Here is a 17,236-nt window from a genome sequence, read left to right as displayed (position 1 = left end):
AAAGAAAAGAGGAAAAATAGTTACAGATTCATCAACAGAAAGAGAACTGTGGCCAAACGAGAAGGGAGGTCAATGACTTACTAACCTCATCATGAGTTCAAAGACCTCCCATCTGATATTTGGAATTTCAATGTCTCTTGCATCCTTTTCCTGGTTAAGAAAATGTCCTTTGAATTAGACATGAGATTCAAGGTTTGTTCAAAACTAACATACTATATACAGCAGCAATATATCAACTACGGAAAGGGATCAACAGACTAAAACCAGCAAAAGCACATTATGTTGTGGCAAGTCAAAACTCACCCTGTACCCGCCATCAAACATTGCACGAAATGCATCTGAACAAGCAAGCAAAGCAATTCTGTGTGCATAAAAGCGCTTTCCTGTAGAAGAAGGATTAAGATTATCTGGGAGACGATAGAAAAGAATTATTTAAAGTACCTACTGATGAAATCACGGTCATGAAATAGTACCAACCTTCTACCAAGAAAGTAACGTCTGAAAGTGTTGAACTATTCACGTATTGCTCACCAAGATAAACCTGCAATGAAATATAAAGTCAGTAACAATTGCCAGTGCCTCAGCCATTACCAGAACAATTGGATGGAAAAAATCCCACAATGTCACAATGACTTTATTTAGGATAGCAAAATACAGGCAGTGTTTGGAAATCTTGTTAAAAATGCTAATGATAGCTAAATTCTGACCACAATTTTTAACACAATGCCAAGCAGTATAAAAATATCGACATGATATTCTTTTTATCGAACATGCAGGAGAGCTGCATATCTTTGTATTATAGGGAAAAGAAATGGTCCATACAAGCACCCCTCTTAATAGGACCAAGGTAAGGGGGGTTACAACAAAGAAAACTAAGCTAGCCTAGATTTCTAACCGACTTAGCCCAAGACCCTGTAGCTTGGAAGCTCCAGCAAGCGTCCAGAGATGAGCTTCTAACTTCGGGTTTCTAGGTGTAGTAGGGACACTGGAGAGTTTCCCACAAACACACACGCGTTCCTCTGCTTCCGGGGCATCCAGACCCAAGATGATGAGGGTGTTAACCCCTTTTCTTTGATCTTTGCTAACTCTTTTGCTAGCTCTCCGCCACCAAGTAGTGAAACTATGTTTAGTAATGCTAGGCACCAGCTGCTGCAAGTTAAGTGCAATGAAGAATGAACAACCTATGCCAAAACTGTCTTGCAAAGACACAGGTTGTAAGGATGTGCTGGACTGTTTCCTCCTCTTGATCACACAGTAGGCATTTATCCGGATGAGACAGACCATGTTTTGCAAGCTGATCAGCAGTCCAACATTTACCTTTCATGGCATGCCAGAGGAACATTTATTTTCCTCCAGCAGGTTGTACACACTATCATCCACAACAGGTTGGACTACAAGAGACTCAATTGGGCCCTTATATACCTTGTTCAACCAAAGCGCCATTCCACAATGATTAATCAAAATAAATTCATGTGCATCCTAGCACACTGAAGATCATGCCATTGTGATACTATTTTTAACCATACCACAGTCAGCTCATAAAGTGTTGTGGACACTTTCATTGGGAAGCAATACAGCAAGAAGACGAAGGTGTCAGCAACTGTAAGTGGCTAAAAATAGCCATAGTTATCTGTTTAGGGGACTTTGGCTAACCTATAGATCTGCATGCGTTTGGGTTTAGGATCTGCATGTGTTTGGTTATTGACTGTTAGTTGACAGCCGGCCATTAGGTGCTATAACTAAGGGCCGGCTAAGCGAAGAGGAATAAGCAAGAAGTGAGTTATTATGATCAAAGCCTCCAAGGGAGGGCGATCAGGCTCACAACCTTGCCATTGTTCTAAGTCTAGCCATTTTTAATAAACCCAATCATCTAGCCATATCATCTTGGTATTCAGAGCCTTTGATCTTGCGACCACATCTGCTTCCGTCACCATAAACCCCGTGGTACTGTACCGCCGCCGCACATTCCCACCCAGTCCCACCATCAGATCACATCTGCTCGTCCACAATTCCTAGCCATGGGCGACCTCCTCACAACCGCTGAGGGCATCTCTGCGAGGTATGATCGCATCTCTGCAGGGATGGATCGGATCTATGAGACGGTCCTCCAACTTAGCGATCGGATGAAGGCTCGGGACTCGTCACCAGCTCCAATCCAGTCGTCCCTGTCCCTGGGCACAACAGCATCACCGCCTTCTTCCCCACCAGCGACGACCCAATCTGCTATACCAGCAGCCATCACATCTTCCCCGCCGGCAGCATCGCCAATGATAGATATATTAGGCAAGTGTATATTAGGCAAGTATATAATAGGCAACCACACAATCAGTGTGATTAGCACCTGCTATGTAAAGCATGTACACGCATGTACACCCTGCCATATTGGCTATATATATATATATATATATATATATATATATATATATATATATATATATATATATATATATATATATATATATGAAGGTCACCCCCCCCCCATGGGGGTGTGTGGTGTTTCCCTATCTCTCTGTTCTATTCTACATGGTATCACAGACCGCGTGATCAATCAGATCCCGGCCTTCTGCTTCCGCTCCTCTCCACCTTTCCCCGGCGGCTGAACTCCGACGCCGCCGTCCACCCTTCTCCCGTCGGTGCGCCACACCACCTGGTCGACATGTCTGTCACCGCCGACGGCTCCGCTGCCGCGGCACCGCAGGCTGTGCTCGTCCACCCCTACACCGCCGTCAACGTGAAGACTCACATCCTGGTGACTCTGGAGATGAAGAATCCCAACTTCACCAAGTGGGCTTCCTTCTTCAAGGCTCTGTGTGGGAAATTCAGTCTCCTCCCACACATCAGCGAGTCTGCTGCTCCCCCTGCTGATGATCCATCGTGGCCAATTGCCGAGTGCACTGTCCGCGGTTGGATCCTGAACACCGTCGACGACTCGGTTCTTGATCTGGCCATCACCGACGAGAACCAGACCGCCCGCGAGCTGTGGGTGGAAATCGAAGCCCTATTCCGCTCCAACCGCGCACCCCGGGCCGTCTTCCTGCTTGAGGGTTTTCACTCCCTAAAGCAGGGCGACTCGACGATCGATGAATACTGCCAGACGCTCAAGGTCAAGGCCGCTGCTCACCGGGACATCGGCGAAACCATCGACGACAAGCAGCTCGTCCTCAGTCTCCTCCGCGGCCTCCATCCGCGCTTCAGCGCCACCGCCGACGACATCGCCAACGCCACCGTACTGCCCTCCTTCTCCAGGGCGCGCGAGATGCTCTCCCTCAAGGAACTGCGCCTCGCCAACAACGAGAAGACCACGGCGGCCTCCGCTAATGGTCGCCGCCTCCGGCTCTAGCTGCACATCTGCCGAGTGCCATTCCTCCACTTCCGGCGCTCCTTCTGGTGCCCCTTCCAAGGGTTCAGGGGGAGGCAAGAAGGGCAAGGGCGGCAAGAAGGGTTCCTGGCGCGGCCAGGGTGGCTGGCAGCAGGGCGGCGGAGGCGGCTGGCAGCAGGGCGGCGGTGGCGGTCAACAGCACGGGGGAAACCGCCCCCATGGTGCCCTAGTTCTGCTACACCCCGTGGCCCCCCCCAGGGCGGTGCTCCTCCTCCAAATGGCGACTGGCAGCAGGGCCCTCGCCCTGGCGGCGGCTGGCAGCACCCCAATGCCCAGGGCGGGCGCCACCAGGGGCTTATGGGTGCCAACCCGCAGGCCCACTTCGCTGCCCCTCCACCGCCACCGATGTGGGATCAGGCCGGCCTAATTGCCGCCTTGAACCAGATGGCGCTCCAGAACTCCGGCTGGGTCATGGACTCCGACGCCACCTCCCACATGCACAACTCGGATGGTATACTTCTATCTCGTCATCCCTCCTCCTCTCCTTTCATCACTGTTGGCAACGGGCATCAATTGCCTGTGTCCTGTTCTGGTCACTCCCATTTACCTGGCCGCACTTCCCCTTTCTCTCTTCGCAATGTTCTTGTTGTCCCCTCCCTAGTGGGCAACTTACTTTCAGTTCGCCAATTCACTCGTGACAACCATTGCACTATCGAATTTGACGCGTTTGGTTTTTCTGTTAAGGACCTGCAGACCAGACGCGTGATTCTTCGCTCCAATAGCTCCGACGACCTCTACACCGTCCCCGCCATGCCACAGGCCAACCTCGCCACCTCCACCGACCTATGGCACCATCGTCTTGGTCATCCAGGAGCTGCCACTCTAGATTTGCTTAGGCGCAATAATTCCATTTCATGTAATAAATCAGCTCATACTCTGTCACCCGTGTCAACTTGGCAAGCATGTGCGGCTGCCTTTTGGTAATTCCAGCTCACTTTCATCTCTCCCTTTTGAGCTTGTACACTGTGATGTTTGGACGTCCCCAGTCGCTAGCATTTCTGGTGTGCAGTACTATCTTGTCATCCTAGATGATTTCACCCACTTTTGTTGGACGTTCCCACTCGTCCGCAAGTCCGAGGTAGCCACTCACATCATTAACTTTTGCGCCTTCGTCCACACACAGTTCAGCCTTCCTGTCAAGGCTGTACAGGCTGATAATGGCACTGAGTTCGTCAATAATGCCCTCACCACCTTCTTTGCCTCCAGCGGCATTCATCTACGACTCTCTTGCCCTTACACCTCCTCTCAAAACGGCAAGGCTGAATGCATCCTCCGTTCTCTGAACGATATATGCCGCACCCTCCTCATCCACGCTCACATGCCACCCAAATACTGGGCCGAGGCGCTCACCACAGCCACCTATCTCCTCAATAGGCGCCCCAGCTCAGCCATTCACCATAGAGTTCCCTATGAGCAACTCTACCAGCAGCCACCAGATTACGCCATTCTTCGTGTCTTCGGTTGTCTATGCTATCCCAACCTCACCGCTACCTCCAAACACAAGTTGGCCCCCCGCTCCACCGCGTGTGTCTTCCTTGGTTATCCCTCTTCCCATAAGGGCTACCGGTGTCTCGACCTCACAACTAGACGGATCATCATCTCCCGTCACGTTGTCTTCGACGAGACCACATTTCCCTTTCGATCTGACTCCACCAGTGCGCTGCCAAGCTCTCTGGATTTTCTTGCAGGTCCAACCGCACCGGTGATACGCACTGCAGCGGTCGCTCCGTCGCCACTCGACGCTGAGCAGCCGCGTCGTCGAGCTCATCTGGAGGAGCTTGCTGAGGACCCGGCCATCCTCCAGATTGGCCCGGCCCTTGCACCAGCCTGCGCCGGTCGGTCCTCCACCCCTCCGAGTTTACACCCGGCGGCGTACGACTCCAGCTGCACCGACCCGTTCTCCACCGGCACCTGCTGTTCCCGAACAGCCGGCCCCGGCTCCGGCCGTGGCAGCTGCTCCACCACCACCGCCGCCTCCGGCTGTGGTGGCTGCTCCACCACCGCCACCGCCTCCGCCGCCCCCGAGCCGGCCTGTGACGCGCCTCCAGACAGGTTCCCTCAGGCCTGTCGATCAGTACGGGTTCCCCCCGGCTGCTCACGTCGCCACCGACTCCACTGCCTCGCCCATTCCGCGTGACTACAGGGGGGGCCTTGCCGATTCCCAGTGGCGTGCGGCCATGGCTGAGGAGTACAAGGCCCTTATCGACAACGACACCTGGCGCCTCGTTCCCCGTCTTCCCGGCGCCAACGTGGTCACCGGCAAGTGGATTTTCAGGCACAAATTCCACTCCGATAGCACCCTGGCTCGTCACAAGGCTCGCTGGGTCGTCCGCGGCTTCACCCAGCGCCACGGCGTCGACTACGACGAGACGTTCAGCCCCGTCGTCAAGTCTGCCACCATTCGGGTCGTCCTCAGCATCGCGGCCTCTCGCCAGTGGCCTATCCATCAGCTGGACGTGAAGAATGCCTTTCTTCATGGCCACCTGCATGAGACGGTCTATTGTCAGCAGCCCCCCGGCTTCGTCGACCCGGCACAACCCGACGCCGTCTGCCTCCTCCAGCGCTCCCTCTACGGCCTCAAGCAGGCCCCTCGGGCGTGGCACCAACGCTTCGCCACATTTCTCCGACAGCTCGCTTCGTCGCCTCTACCACCGACGCCTCCCTCTTCATCTACACCGAGGGCGGCTCCTCCGCCTACTTGCTGCTGTACGTCGACGACATCGTCCTCACGGCTTCCTCGGCCGCTCTGCTTCGACGCATCATCGACCGCCTTCACTCTGAGTTCGCCATGACGGACCTAGAGGAACTACATCACTTCCTGGGTATATCCGTCACTCGCTCCTCCGACGGCCTTTTCCTCAGCCAGCGGCAGTACGCCGTGGACCTTCTTCAGAAGGCGGGCATGACCGAGTGTCACTCGACGTCGACACCTGTTGACTCTCGTGCCAAGCTCTCTGCCTCGGCGGGCGCCCCTGTCGCTGATCCCGCTGCGTACCGGAGTCTCGCCGGTTCTCTCCAGTACCTGACGCTCACTCGCCCCGACCTGGCCTATGCTGTACAGCAAGTGTGCCTCTTCATGCATGACCCGCGCGAAGCTCACCTCGCGCTGATCAAGCGCATCCTTCGATATGTGAAGGGCACCCTGTCGGCTGGCCTCCACATCAGCACTGGGCCTATCGACAAGCTGATTGCATACTCCGATGCTGACTGGGCAGGGTGCCCAGACTCCCGCCGCTCTACATCAGGCTTCTGCGTCTTCCTCGGCGACAGTCTGGTGTCCTGGTCGTCCAAACGGTAGACCACGGTGTCCCGGTCCAGTGCGGAGGCTGAGTACCGGGTTGTTGCTCACGTGGTTGCAGAGTGCTGTTGGCTTCGCCAACTCCTTCAGGAACTTCATGTTCCCTTGAAGGTCGCCACAGTTGTCTACTGTGACAACGTCAGCACTGTCTACATGACAGCCAACCCGGTCCACCACCGCCGTACCAAGCACATCGAGATTGACATCCACTTCGTCCGTGAGAAGGTGGCTCTCGGCGAGGTTCGAGTTCTCCATGTGCCGTCACGGTTTCAGTTCGCTGACATCATGACAAAGGGTTTGCCGGTTCAGCTGTTTGACGATTTTCGGTCCAGTCTCTGCATCCGGAATCTTGACGCTTCGACTGCGGGAGGCTGATAGATATATTAGGCAAGTGTATATTAGGCAAGTATATAATAGGCAACCACACAATCAGTGTGATTAGCACCTGCTATGTAAAGCATGTACACGCATGTACACCCTGCCATATTGGCTATATATATATATGAAGGTCACCCCCCCCCCATGGGGGTGTGTGGTGTTTCCCTATCTCTCTGTTCTATTCTATAGCCAACACCAACAGCTTCACCTCCACCAACAATTGCGGCTACACCGACAACTTCCCCACAGCTTCCACCGATGGCTGTCGCCAGACAATGTCGCCACTGCTTCCACCATCAGCGCCATCCCCACCTGTGATTACTCCTCCGGTCACATTTGCGCCAGCCATGGTGAAGGAGAAGCACCAGGCGATTGCATGTCCAGCGTTGATGTCCACTCCACCAATGCGAGCGTCCTGCTTGGCCCTGGCCACTTCATCGGCAAGGCCTGCAACACTTGGAGCCTCCGGTCGAAAATACGATGTTGTACACTCCGGTCATGAATACGATGTCGTATAGCATCAAAAAAACAAATGCCGGTCGGGGTCAGTGTCTGCGCTTCAGGCATTGCAGCTCCCGCCTAGTCAAACGTGGGCCGCTACTGGACGACTTGTACACCCGAAAAGTTGCGGTCGTGCGCTTGACTGAATAAGCGTATCGTATTCAGTTCCGTATACAACCGCACGATTGTTCCATCTAAATCCAAAAACGAAGTGGACTGATTTTTCCAAAGAAGCTACTAACAATTTGCACGAAGAAAACGATGGGTAGTGATGCATCATCTACTTGGAGCCCTTGCAACGCCATCAGTAGTGATGCTATCAGTAGTGACTAAGCTAAGCGCATCATCTACAAGCCCACCCCACCATATATAGAATTTTCCAACCCTACTTGGAGCCCTTGCAACGCCATCAGTAGTGATGCTATCCGCACCGCCAGGACTGAAGCCGTCGGACAGGGTTGGCGGAATAGCAAACTCTCTGGCCTCGTTGTCCGCTCCACCAGAGCGTGTGTTCTCCTCAGTCTTGGGCACCACACCACCACTGTCTTCTACATCAACAGCCTTGCCAACAGCAACTCCGTCAATTGTGGTGACACCCATGGCATCAGCGCCGTTCTTGCAGCTGCCAAATGTGCCACCGTATCCGACATTGCCGCCATGTTCGTCAGCTGTGGACACGCCTGCCCCATCAGTATTGGCAGCCTTTGTCGAACACATCCTGACGGCAGTGGCATCTCCTTCCCCTGCGACCACCATGGCACCACCAATGACACCAGCACCAACACCCCCGCTGGCTGAATTGACTCCAGTGGCGCAATTTCAGACCTCATCTTCCGTCGTTGCCATGATTGTCTTATTCCAGCAGCTGACTGCTCAAGTGTGCTTCATCACCTTCAGTATTGCTCAGCCCCAGTTCCGAAAGGAAGGTAGAAGTGTTGTGGACACTTTCATTGGGAAGCAATACAGCAAGAAGAAGACGAAGGTGTCAGGAACTGTTAGTGGCTAAAAACAGCCATAGTTATCTGTTTAGGGGACTTTGGCTAAACGATAGATCTGCATGCGTTTGGGTTTAGGATCTGCATGCGTTTGGTTATTGACTCTGTTAGTTGACAGCCGGCCATTAGGTGCTATAACTAAGGGCCGGCTAAGCGAAGAGGAATAAGCAAGAAGTGAGTTATTATGATCAGAGCCTCCTAGGGAGGGCGATCAGGATCACAACCTTGCCATTGTTCTAAGTCTAGCCAGATTTAGGCAGCCCCAGATTTAATAAACCCAATCATCTAGCCATATCATAAAGTCACTGCAACTCAAACAGCATACGTAATACAAAGTAAACTTAAATTTAATAATTCTTTTGCATACCTGAGGTGTTGGGGATGGAGGGGCAGCATCCATGGGAGAAAGTGCTGCAGCTTTGTTGGCCAATTTGTATAATGCTGCTGAGCCATCTTGTTGATGTTTTGAGCTCATGGAAATCAGAAGATCAAGAAGCAAGTCAAGACCTGGATGACCCAGAATTTAAATTCATGAAGAACACCACAGTAGAATGGAAATGAAAAGGTACAATTTTTCAGTGGTTGCAAAATTGTTTACCATTACTATCAATAAAAATTGTTCTTTGATCTTCAGGGGCACAAAGGTGTGCAAGAGCCAGAGCAACACGCCTTTGCACAGATTTCTCTCCTACTCGCATCAAATAAAGCAAGTGTTTCAACACCTGTAAACCATCACATGGGAACAAGCTTCATAAATACTATAGTCAAGCACATCGCAAACAACGAAATGCAGAAACCTTGCAAGCAGAACTTACTCGTCCATTTATCTTCTCCTCTAACCTCTTCAATGTTTTTGCCACACAGTCCTTTGTTGCCTGAAATTAAGAATAGCTTAATAAAAAAACATTCACAACAAAGTGACCAATATACAATGAAGGCCAATGTACCTGGACAATAAATTCTCCATCTTGCAACTTTTGGACACCTCCTACTTTAATGAAGTCAGATACATAGTCCTATAAGAAAGAACAGTGATTTACTTCAGAAACAATGAGGATAAGAAATATAAGATAAACATTTTATAAAAAATGAGTTAATCCCATTACAAAGGAACATGGAGTGTGGAATTATTAACCAATAGTGGAAAAGGGATATTTGAGAGATATGGCAAACCTTGTGAAAAAAAATAGATCGTAAATTACCTCATTATCTGCAACTCCATAAAGGGCAAATGCAGCATTATGTTGCAGAGATCCATTTTTTGAGTCAAGAAGTTTTAACAAAGGCACCAAGCCACCATTATATGCAATACCTGCTTGGTTATGTGTGTCCTGATAAAAGACTCTTTAGATTAGATTACGAGTTGCAACTAAGCAAAAAAGAAAGAAAGAAAGAAAGAAAGAAAGAAAAAGAAACAATCCCACTAACCCATAAGTAAAAGGAAAAGATGAATGGGGATTTCCCCTTGCATTATATGATATGCAGCAACAACAACAACAACATAACCTTTCAGTCCCAAGCAAGTTGGGGTAGGCTAGATTTGAAACCCACCAAGAGCCTCAAATCACGGTTTAGGCACTTCAATAGCTGCTTGTCAAACATAGATCTCTAGGTATATCCCAAGCTTTCAAATATCTTTTTATTGCCTCCCCCCATGTCAATTTCGGTCTTCCTCTACCTCTCCTCATATTATTAGCTTGGCTTAGGACTCCACAATGCACTGGTGCCTCTGGAGGTCTCCTTTGGACATGGCCAAACCACCTCAACCAATGTTGGACAAGCTTTTCTTCAATTGGTGCTACCTCTAGGCGATCACGTATATCATTGTTCCGAACTCGGTCCATTCTTGTGTGACCGCAAATCCATCGCAACATACGCATTTCTGCAACACTCAGTTGTTGAACATGTCGAATCTTTATAGGCCAACATTCTGCTCCATACAACATAGCCGGTCTAATCGTCGTTCTATAGAACTTGCCTTTTAGCTTTTGTGATACCCTCTTGTCACAGAGAATGCCAGAAGCTTGTCGCCACTTGATCCACCCCAAAGTTCAAAAAGGCGACGCCTCATCCCCGCCTAGGCGCGCCTAATCGCTGGGCGACGGGTCTCGCCTAGCCTATGGGGGTAGGCGGACTCCAAGGCGGGCGCAGCGCCTAGACTTCGTAAGGCGGCACCTGGGCGAACGGCGCGAGCGAGGTGCGCGAAAATTTTGCCGCCGCGGAAGCGCGCGCGTGAAGCTGGCATCAGGCCCACGCGCGGGCATGGGAAAAGAAAGTGAGGAGCGCGCATAGATGGAATCGGGCGGCAGAGTATAAGAGGGAAAGACGCCGTCGCACCCGCAACTTCTCTCCGCCGGTCGCGCCCCTCACCGCCGGGCTGCTCCTCCCGCCGGTCGTGCCCTGCCGCCTCCCGCCGGTCGCGCTCATCCCCGCCGGTTTGCTGCTCGAGCTCCCGCCGGCAGCTTCCCGTCCCCACCGGTACTGCTCCAGTCGTCCGCTCCCCTCCCCGTCGGGTGGCTGGCCGCCGGCATGACTTTTAGAGTTGATGGACAAACCCCTTTAAAAGTTTATGGATTCGAAAATCAACTTTTAGAGTTGATGGACAAACCCCAACATAAGTTAATAGACCTCCGGTGCATTTAACTCAAAAACAAAAGACAGAATTCTGTGCAACCAACATATGGGCTATTGAACCAACATATGGAGAATAGTTGTGTCGGTGTTTTCGGACCACCGACGAGTAAATTTGTATTTACGTGTCTGGCTCGGATGGTGTGCTCAGAAGACACAAGGATTTATACTGGTTCGGGCGAAACGTCCCAACGTCCAGTTCGCTGTTGCTCGTGTTACCGGCACTTGGTTTGTGGTAGAGGTTACAAACAGGCGAGAGAGGGAAAGGATCCCAAGTCTCTGGTGGAAGGAGTGAACGGGTGCTAAGAGCTCGATTGCCGCTCAGCCGTGTGCTCATGTCGTGCTCTTGTGTTTTTTATTCTCTGTCCGGATCCCCTGGTATGGGCACCCTGCTTTCCCTTTTATAGACGAAGGGAAAGCGAGGGTTACAGCAGAGGAAAATGAGAAGAACGAGAGAGAGAAGAAGGCTTCCAGGGTCGCCGTGTCCTTCTTCTCCTTCATGCGGGTCCCGCCGATCCTGTAGATGTCAACAGGGACGGCTCCACGTCGCGGCCCTGTTCGTTACTGGCGCCATGCGCAGGCGTAATCTGCCGGTCATGGCGGACGTCGTGGTGAACTGACGCGCCTGTCAGCGTCCGTACGAGGGTTAGGCAGAACACCACCAGCACGCCCGACACTGTTCTTGATGCGAATCCTCAGGTATGGCCCTTCATTGCCACGGGTTACATCGAGGCGTGCCAGTCTCTTCCCTGGTGTCAGAGTTTTGACTTAGGGTCATACGCTTGGACCTGGAATGGTTGGCGGCCGTATGGGTCCCCGTCGGATGAGACGGAAACCGCGTCCTTAGGGTCGGGCGAGACGGAGCCCGCACCCAAGGGGTCGGGCGAGACGGAGCCCGCGGCCTCGGGCGAGATGGAGCCCGCACCCAAGGGGTCGGGCGAGACGGAGCCCGCGGCCTTGGGCGAGACAGAACCCGCGTCCTTGGGATCGGGCGAGACGGAGCCCGTGGCCTTGGGCGAGACGGAGCCTGCACCCAAGGGGTCGGGCGAGACGGAGCCCGCGAGCTCAAGGTCAGGCAAGACGGAGCCCGCGGCCTCGGGGTCGGGCGAGACGGAGAGCCCGCGGCCTTGGGCGAGACAGAACCCGTGTCCTAGGGATCGGGCGAGAGCCCGCGGCCTTGAGGTCGGGCGAGACGGAGCCCGCGGCCTTGGGGTCGGGCGAGGCCTTTTAATATGTCTTGATCCATCCGGGAAAGTCAACGTGGGCGCTAACTTCCTTGGTTTGGGTATTCCTAATATCGATACCCGACAAGCTGCGTAACTTCAATTACTTGGCGGAGCAATTGGAATGTGTGTGGTACCAGAGGTACCTCGAATACAGCAGCACCCTGGGTGTGTTGTTGACAATCACAGTGGTGAAGATGCAATGCAGATAAGGGCAGAGCAAGGGACTTGGCACATGCAGACACCAGTAACATGAGGCCCGCATATTTGGAAAATCTGTCCATGTCTAGGATGGGCTGGATAAGGAAGGTATGTGGTGCCAGCAAACTCACTATGGTTTTGCCCTAAACATATTTATTATGATCTTTGCATCCCCAGTCCCCACATATAGTTCCCATCAACAGAGAAGCAAGGGAACTAATTTGATAAAGTTATACATTGTGTGGATTTTGTAAAAGAGCAAGAAAAAATCTGTGGTGTTTTTATTTCACTGCCTCCACTGATTCTCTAGAGTAGAAAACAGTAAAGTACCTCATAAACATTAAAAAATACGCTATATTAAAAATAAAAATTAAACCTGGGCAAGCCTGCCAAGTGCAAAAGCAGACATCTCCCGGAGTTGGACATCAGCTGACTGTAGCATTTCAATTAGTGGACGGACTGCACCCCTTTGCACAATATGGACCTGTAAACAAACATATATATTAATCTATCAAGTTCAGAAACGAATTAACTGGAGAAAACATCTTATATCTCTTTGCTTTTGTGTCATTCCTTAGATAATGAGATTTATCATTCTAGATTTCCTTATACTGAACATTATATTCAATTGTTGAGTTCATTCTTTTTCTACCTTCTGCATCTCTCCACTCAAAGAACAGACAACAAGTGGTCCCCATGGTTGTCCTCTCTCCCATCTCCCAAGGAAACAACAACAACAACAACATAGCCTTTCAGTCCCAAGCAAGTTGGGGTAGGCTACCTCTGCAACAAATAAACTAACTTCTAAAAAAAACTTAAATCTTATCAATGATTTATTGGTAGGGGAGGGCTTAGGGTGTGGTGTAAGCCAGGAGTGGTGGAGCAATTGAAATGCGTGTGGTAGCCGAGCTAGGTTCAGCTTGAGCATAGAACCCAGGGTGTGTTGTTGCCAAGCACAGTGATGAAGACGCAATGCAGGTAAGGGCAGAGCTGGGACTTGGCACGTGCAGACACCGGAAACATGAGCTGGGACTAGATAAGGAAGATAAGTGTGCCAGCACCGGATAGGGCAGTTGCAGAGGCTGCCATATGGCACACCAATCTGGATTCGTGATTGTGTGGCACCCAGATCAGACCAAGAATAAGAGATGCAGAGACATAGTTAGAAAAGAGCAACAAGGAGAATAAGTGAGGTCATGCATGGACTGGCCAGCAGCATGTAGGCCTAGGCCTTCCCCAACTCTGCTTTTTTACTGGTAGCCCCAGAGGCCATGTAGGATCGGATAAAAAAAGTAGGTGCTCTACACTTGTCATAGTGGCTTGCAGAAGCTACATATGCTTGGGGAGAGAGAAGGTGGTCCATGCTAAAAAAGAAGAGGGAGAGGAAATAAAGGTGAGGCATGATGAAAGGAAAAAGTTTCTTTGTAAACCACAAGTAGTGATAGTTTGCATTGTGTGAATAGTAGTCTCAACATTCCCTAGTCTATGTGGAACACTTTATTTGTACTAGAACCACTAAGAGTGTTAGCCTCCATTGATGGTGCCCTGGCATCATGTCAAAAGGCGCCAGACGGTCCCAGCAACAACAATCTGTCACACCTGATGTGCTTGGCCAGAAATGGGGTTTACTACTTATTTCACTTCTATCCCAACATACAGTGCACATAAATTAAATGTTACATATGTAAATCACCAGTACTTCTGAAAAAGAGAGAATTGCACCACTAGCCCTTAAAGTTGTGTTGTTGTCTCACTCTCACCAACTTCCCTCAACTTGCAAATTACTTTGCTAGCCCCCCTAAACTTCAGGTCTGTTTGCAACATTGGCCCAAATCACCTTAACATAACAAATTGTGTTGACATGAGCATTAAACATGGGACCCGCTCTCCATGGCATGTTGACACAGGTTTTGGCCTATAACCTTAAGACATGTGCAATATACATTCCAATCACAAATAAATAACATGGGTGGTTAAATTCCATCAAATTATGGAACAATAATACAAAATAAATACTTCTTGAAAAAGAAGGGGATTGATAGTCTAATATTAGCCAAATATACATGGTATTGAAAGTCACATTCATAAATAATGCCTATCTGCAATAAGGCCTGTTCACAAGAAGACACGGCTACCAGTTGAGTACGCCATAAATAATGACATGTACGAAAACAAAATATTTTGTTCACTGGTCAAATAATTAGTCAATTTGATGGCATCATCTACATATCCATGTCAGTGATGTATTGATCAATGGAAAAGAAAAGGGAAGGAGGCGACGATAAAAGAAAATAAACAGTCCAGTATAATAGCCCATGTTTGATGCCACATCAGCACCATCAATTAAACTAGGTAGCTAACGGTAATTTGGGCCGATGCCACAATGGGTCCAATGTTAGAAGGGTTCACAATGTAAGTTACAAATTGAGGGGTGTGCGAGAGACAACCATGCAAATTCAGGGATTAGTGGTGCGATTCTCTCTTTAGTTTTGACTAACCTACCAGTGGATTTGCAAAATTTACTGAAGACTTGTAAACAATAAGTATTCCATATTTATTAAGCACCTTGCAATCCGAGTCTGCCGAAGCAAATTGCCCTAGCAACAAAGCAGCCTCTCTTTGGCTTTCTGTACAACATGAGCTGAAAAAAATAAAGAAAGCAATGTTTCATACATCAAGCAGATATTCTTGAGGTGAGATGCCGGTGTAGAGCAAATCATAGAGCACCCTTTAAAACTTAAATAACAATGACAAATAACCTTCTCATTTGAATAAGATGGTATTCTAGAATACAAGATGAGAAAGGAGCCAGTAGCTTGGTTGGTACAGTTTCCCAACAAGAAGGCCACCCACCCAAAATTCCAGTCCCTCACCAAATGTGGATACCTCACTGAACCAGTTTCAGCGAGTTTTTTGGACAACCGGGGTTCAATACTCCTCTTTAAGACAAAGCCATGGTCGAGTGTTTACAACAACAACAACAACAAAGTCTTTAAGTCCCAAATAAGTTAGGGTAGGCTAGAGTTGAAACCCAGCAGAGGCACGTGAATAGTTATTTTCCAAGCACTCCTATCTAAGGCTAAGTCTTTGGGTATATTCCATCCTTTCAAGTCTCCTTTTATTGCATCTACCTAAGTCAACTTCGGCCTTCCTCTGCCTCTCTTCACGTTACTATCCTGGCTTAGGATTCTACTACGCACCGGTGCCTCCGGAGGTCTCCGTTGGACATGTCCAAACCATCTCAACCAGTATTGGACAAGCTTTTCTTCAATTGGTGCTACCCCTAATCTATCACGTATATCATCGTTCCGAACTTGATCCCTTCTTATATGACCGCAAATCCAACGCAACATACGCATTTCCGCGACACTTATCTGTTGAACATGTCGTCTTTTCGTAGACCAACATTCTGCACCATACAACATAAAAGGTCTAATCGTCGTCCTATAAAACTTACCTTTTAGCTTCTGTGGTACCCTTTTGTCACATAGGACACCAGATGCTTGGCGCCACTTCATCCACCCTGCTTTGATTCTATGGCTAACATCTTCATCAATATCCCCGTCTCTCTGTAGCATTGATCCTAAATATCAAAAGGTATCCTTCCTAGGCACTACTTGACCTTCCAAACTAATATCTTCCTCCTCCCGAGTAGTAGTGCCGAAGTCACATCTCATATACTCAGTTTTAATTCTACTGAGTCTAAAACCTTTGGACTCCAAAGTCTCCCGCCATAACTCCAGTTTCTAATTCACTCCTGTCCGACTTTCATCAACTAGCACTACATCGTCCGCGAAAAGCATACACCAAGGGATGCCCCCTTGTATGTCCCTTGTGACCTCATCCATCACTAAGGCAAACAGATAAGGACTCAACCTGGCCCTTGATGTAGCCCTATCCTAATCGGGAAGTCATCCGTGTCTCCATCATTTGTTCGAACACTAGTCACAACATTGTTGTACATGTCCTTAATGAGCCCGACATACTTTGTTGGGACTTTATGTTTGTCCAAAGCCCACCACATAACATTCCTTGGTATTTTATCATAAGCCTTCTCCAAGTCAATAAAAACCATGCGTAGGTCCTTCTTCTTCTCCCTATACCGCTCCATAACTTATCTTATTAAGAAAATGACTTCCATGGTTGACCTTCCGGGCATGAAACCAAATTGGTTCATAGAGACCCAGGTTATTGCTCTCAAGCGATGCTCGATAAATCTCTACCATAGCTTCATAGTATGGCTCGTCAACTTAATTCCCCGATAATTAGTACAACTTTGAATATCCCCTTTATTCTTGTAGATCGGTACCAATATACTTCTTCTCCACTCGTCAGGCATCTTGTTCAATCGAAAAATATGGTTAAACAGCTTGATTAGCCATACTATAGCTATGTCCCTAAGGCATCTCCACACCTCGATTGGGATACCATGGTCGAGTGTTTCTCTAGAATAATATAAAAATGACAAGGAACTGAATAGGACTAGGAATGGCCTAGCCTACGCTCGAATATAATAATTAGCATTGTTTTGGTTGGCTTAATCATTAAAGCTTCATGCACACTGGTGTCCTCAAAATTAGAGCATCTCCAACAGATTACTTATCTCATCCCTGATACTAAAAATATGCAA

General features: G+C 49.4%; 1 protein-coding gene across 2 annotated transcripts in view; it reads right to left on the bottom strand.

The window, feature by feature from the left end:
* The window catches only part of LOC136516389 (ARM REPEAT PROTEIN INTERACTING WITH ABF2-like), a 34,130-nt gene that overhangs the window by 1,049 nt on the left and 15,845 nt on the right, over positions 1-17,236 (bottom strand). For both annotated transcript variants that reach the window (XM_066509775.1, XM_066509776.1), the window contains exons 7-16: positions 15,172-15,247; positions 12,983-13,090; positions 9,754-9,882; positions 9,499-9,567; positions 9,367-9,426; positions 9,150-9,273; positions 8,919-9,058; positions 478-541; positions 304-383; positions 86-150 (exon numbers count right to left, since the gene is read on the bottom strand). In XM_066509775.1, coding sequence (XP_066365872.1) covers positions 86-150; positions 304-383; positions 478-541; positions 8,919-9,058; positions 9,150-9,273; positions 9,367-9,426; positions 9,499-9,567; positions 9,754-9,882; positions 12,983-13,090; positions 15,172-15,247 — 915 coding nt within the window. The remainder of the gene's footprint in view (positions 1-85; positions 151-303; positions 384-477; positions 542-8,918; positions 9,059-9,149; positions 9,274-9,366; positions 9,427-9,498; positions 9,568-9,753; positions 9,883-12,982; positions 13,091-15,171; positions 15,248-17,236) is intronic.

The sequence above is a fragment of the Miscanthus floridulus genome, chromosome 17, assembly GCF_019320115.1.
Source record: "Miscanthus floridulus cultivar M001 chromosome 17, ASM1932011v1, whole genome shotgun sequence".
Taxonomy (NCBI): Eukaryota; Viridiplantae; Streptophyta; class Magnoliopsida; order Poales; family Poaceae; genus Miscanthus; species Miscanthus floridulus.
The sequence above is the reverse complement of the archived record's forward strand: the minus strand, read 5'-3'. Positions and strand labels throughout refer to the sequence as shown.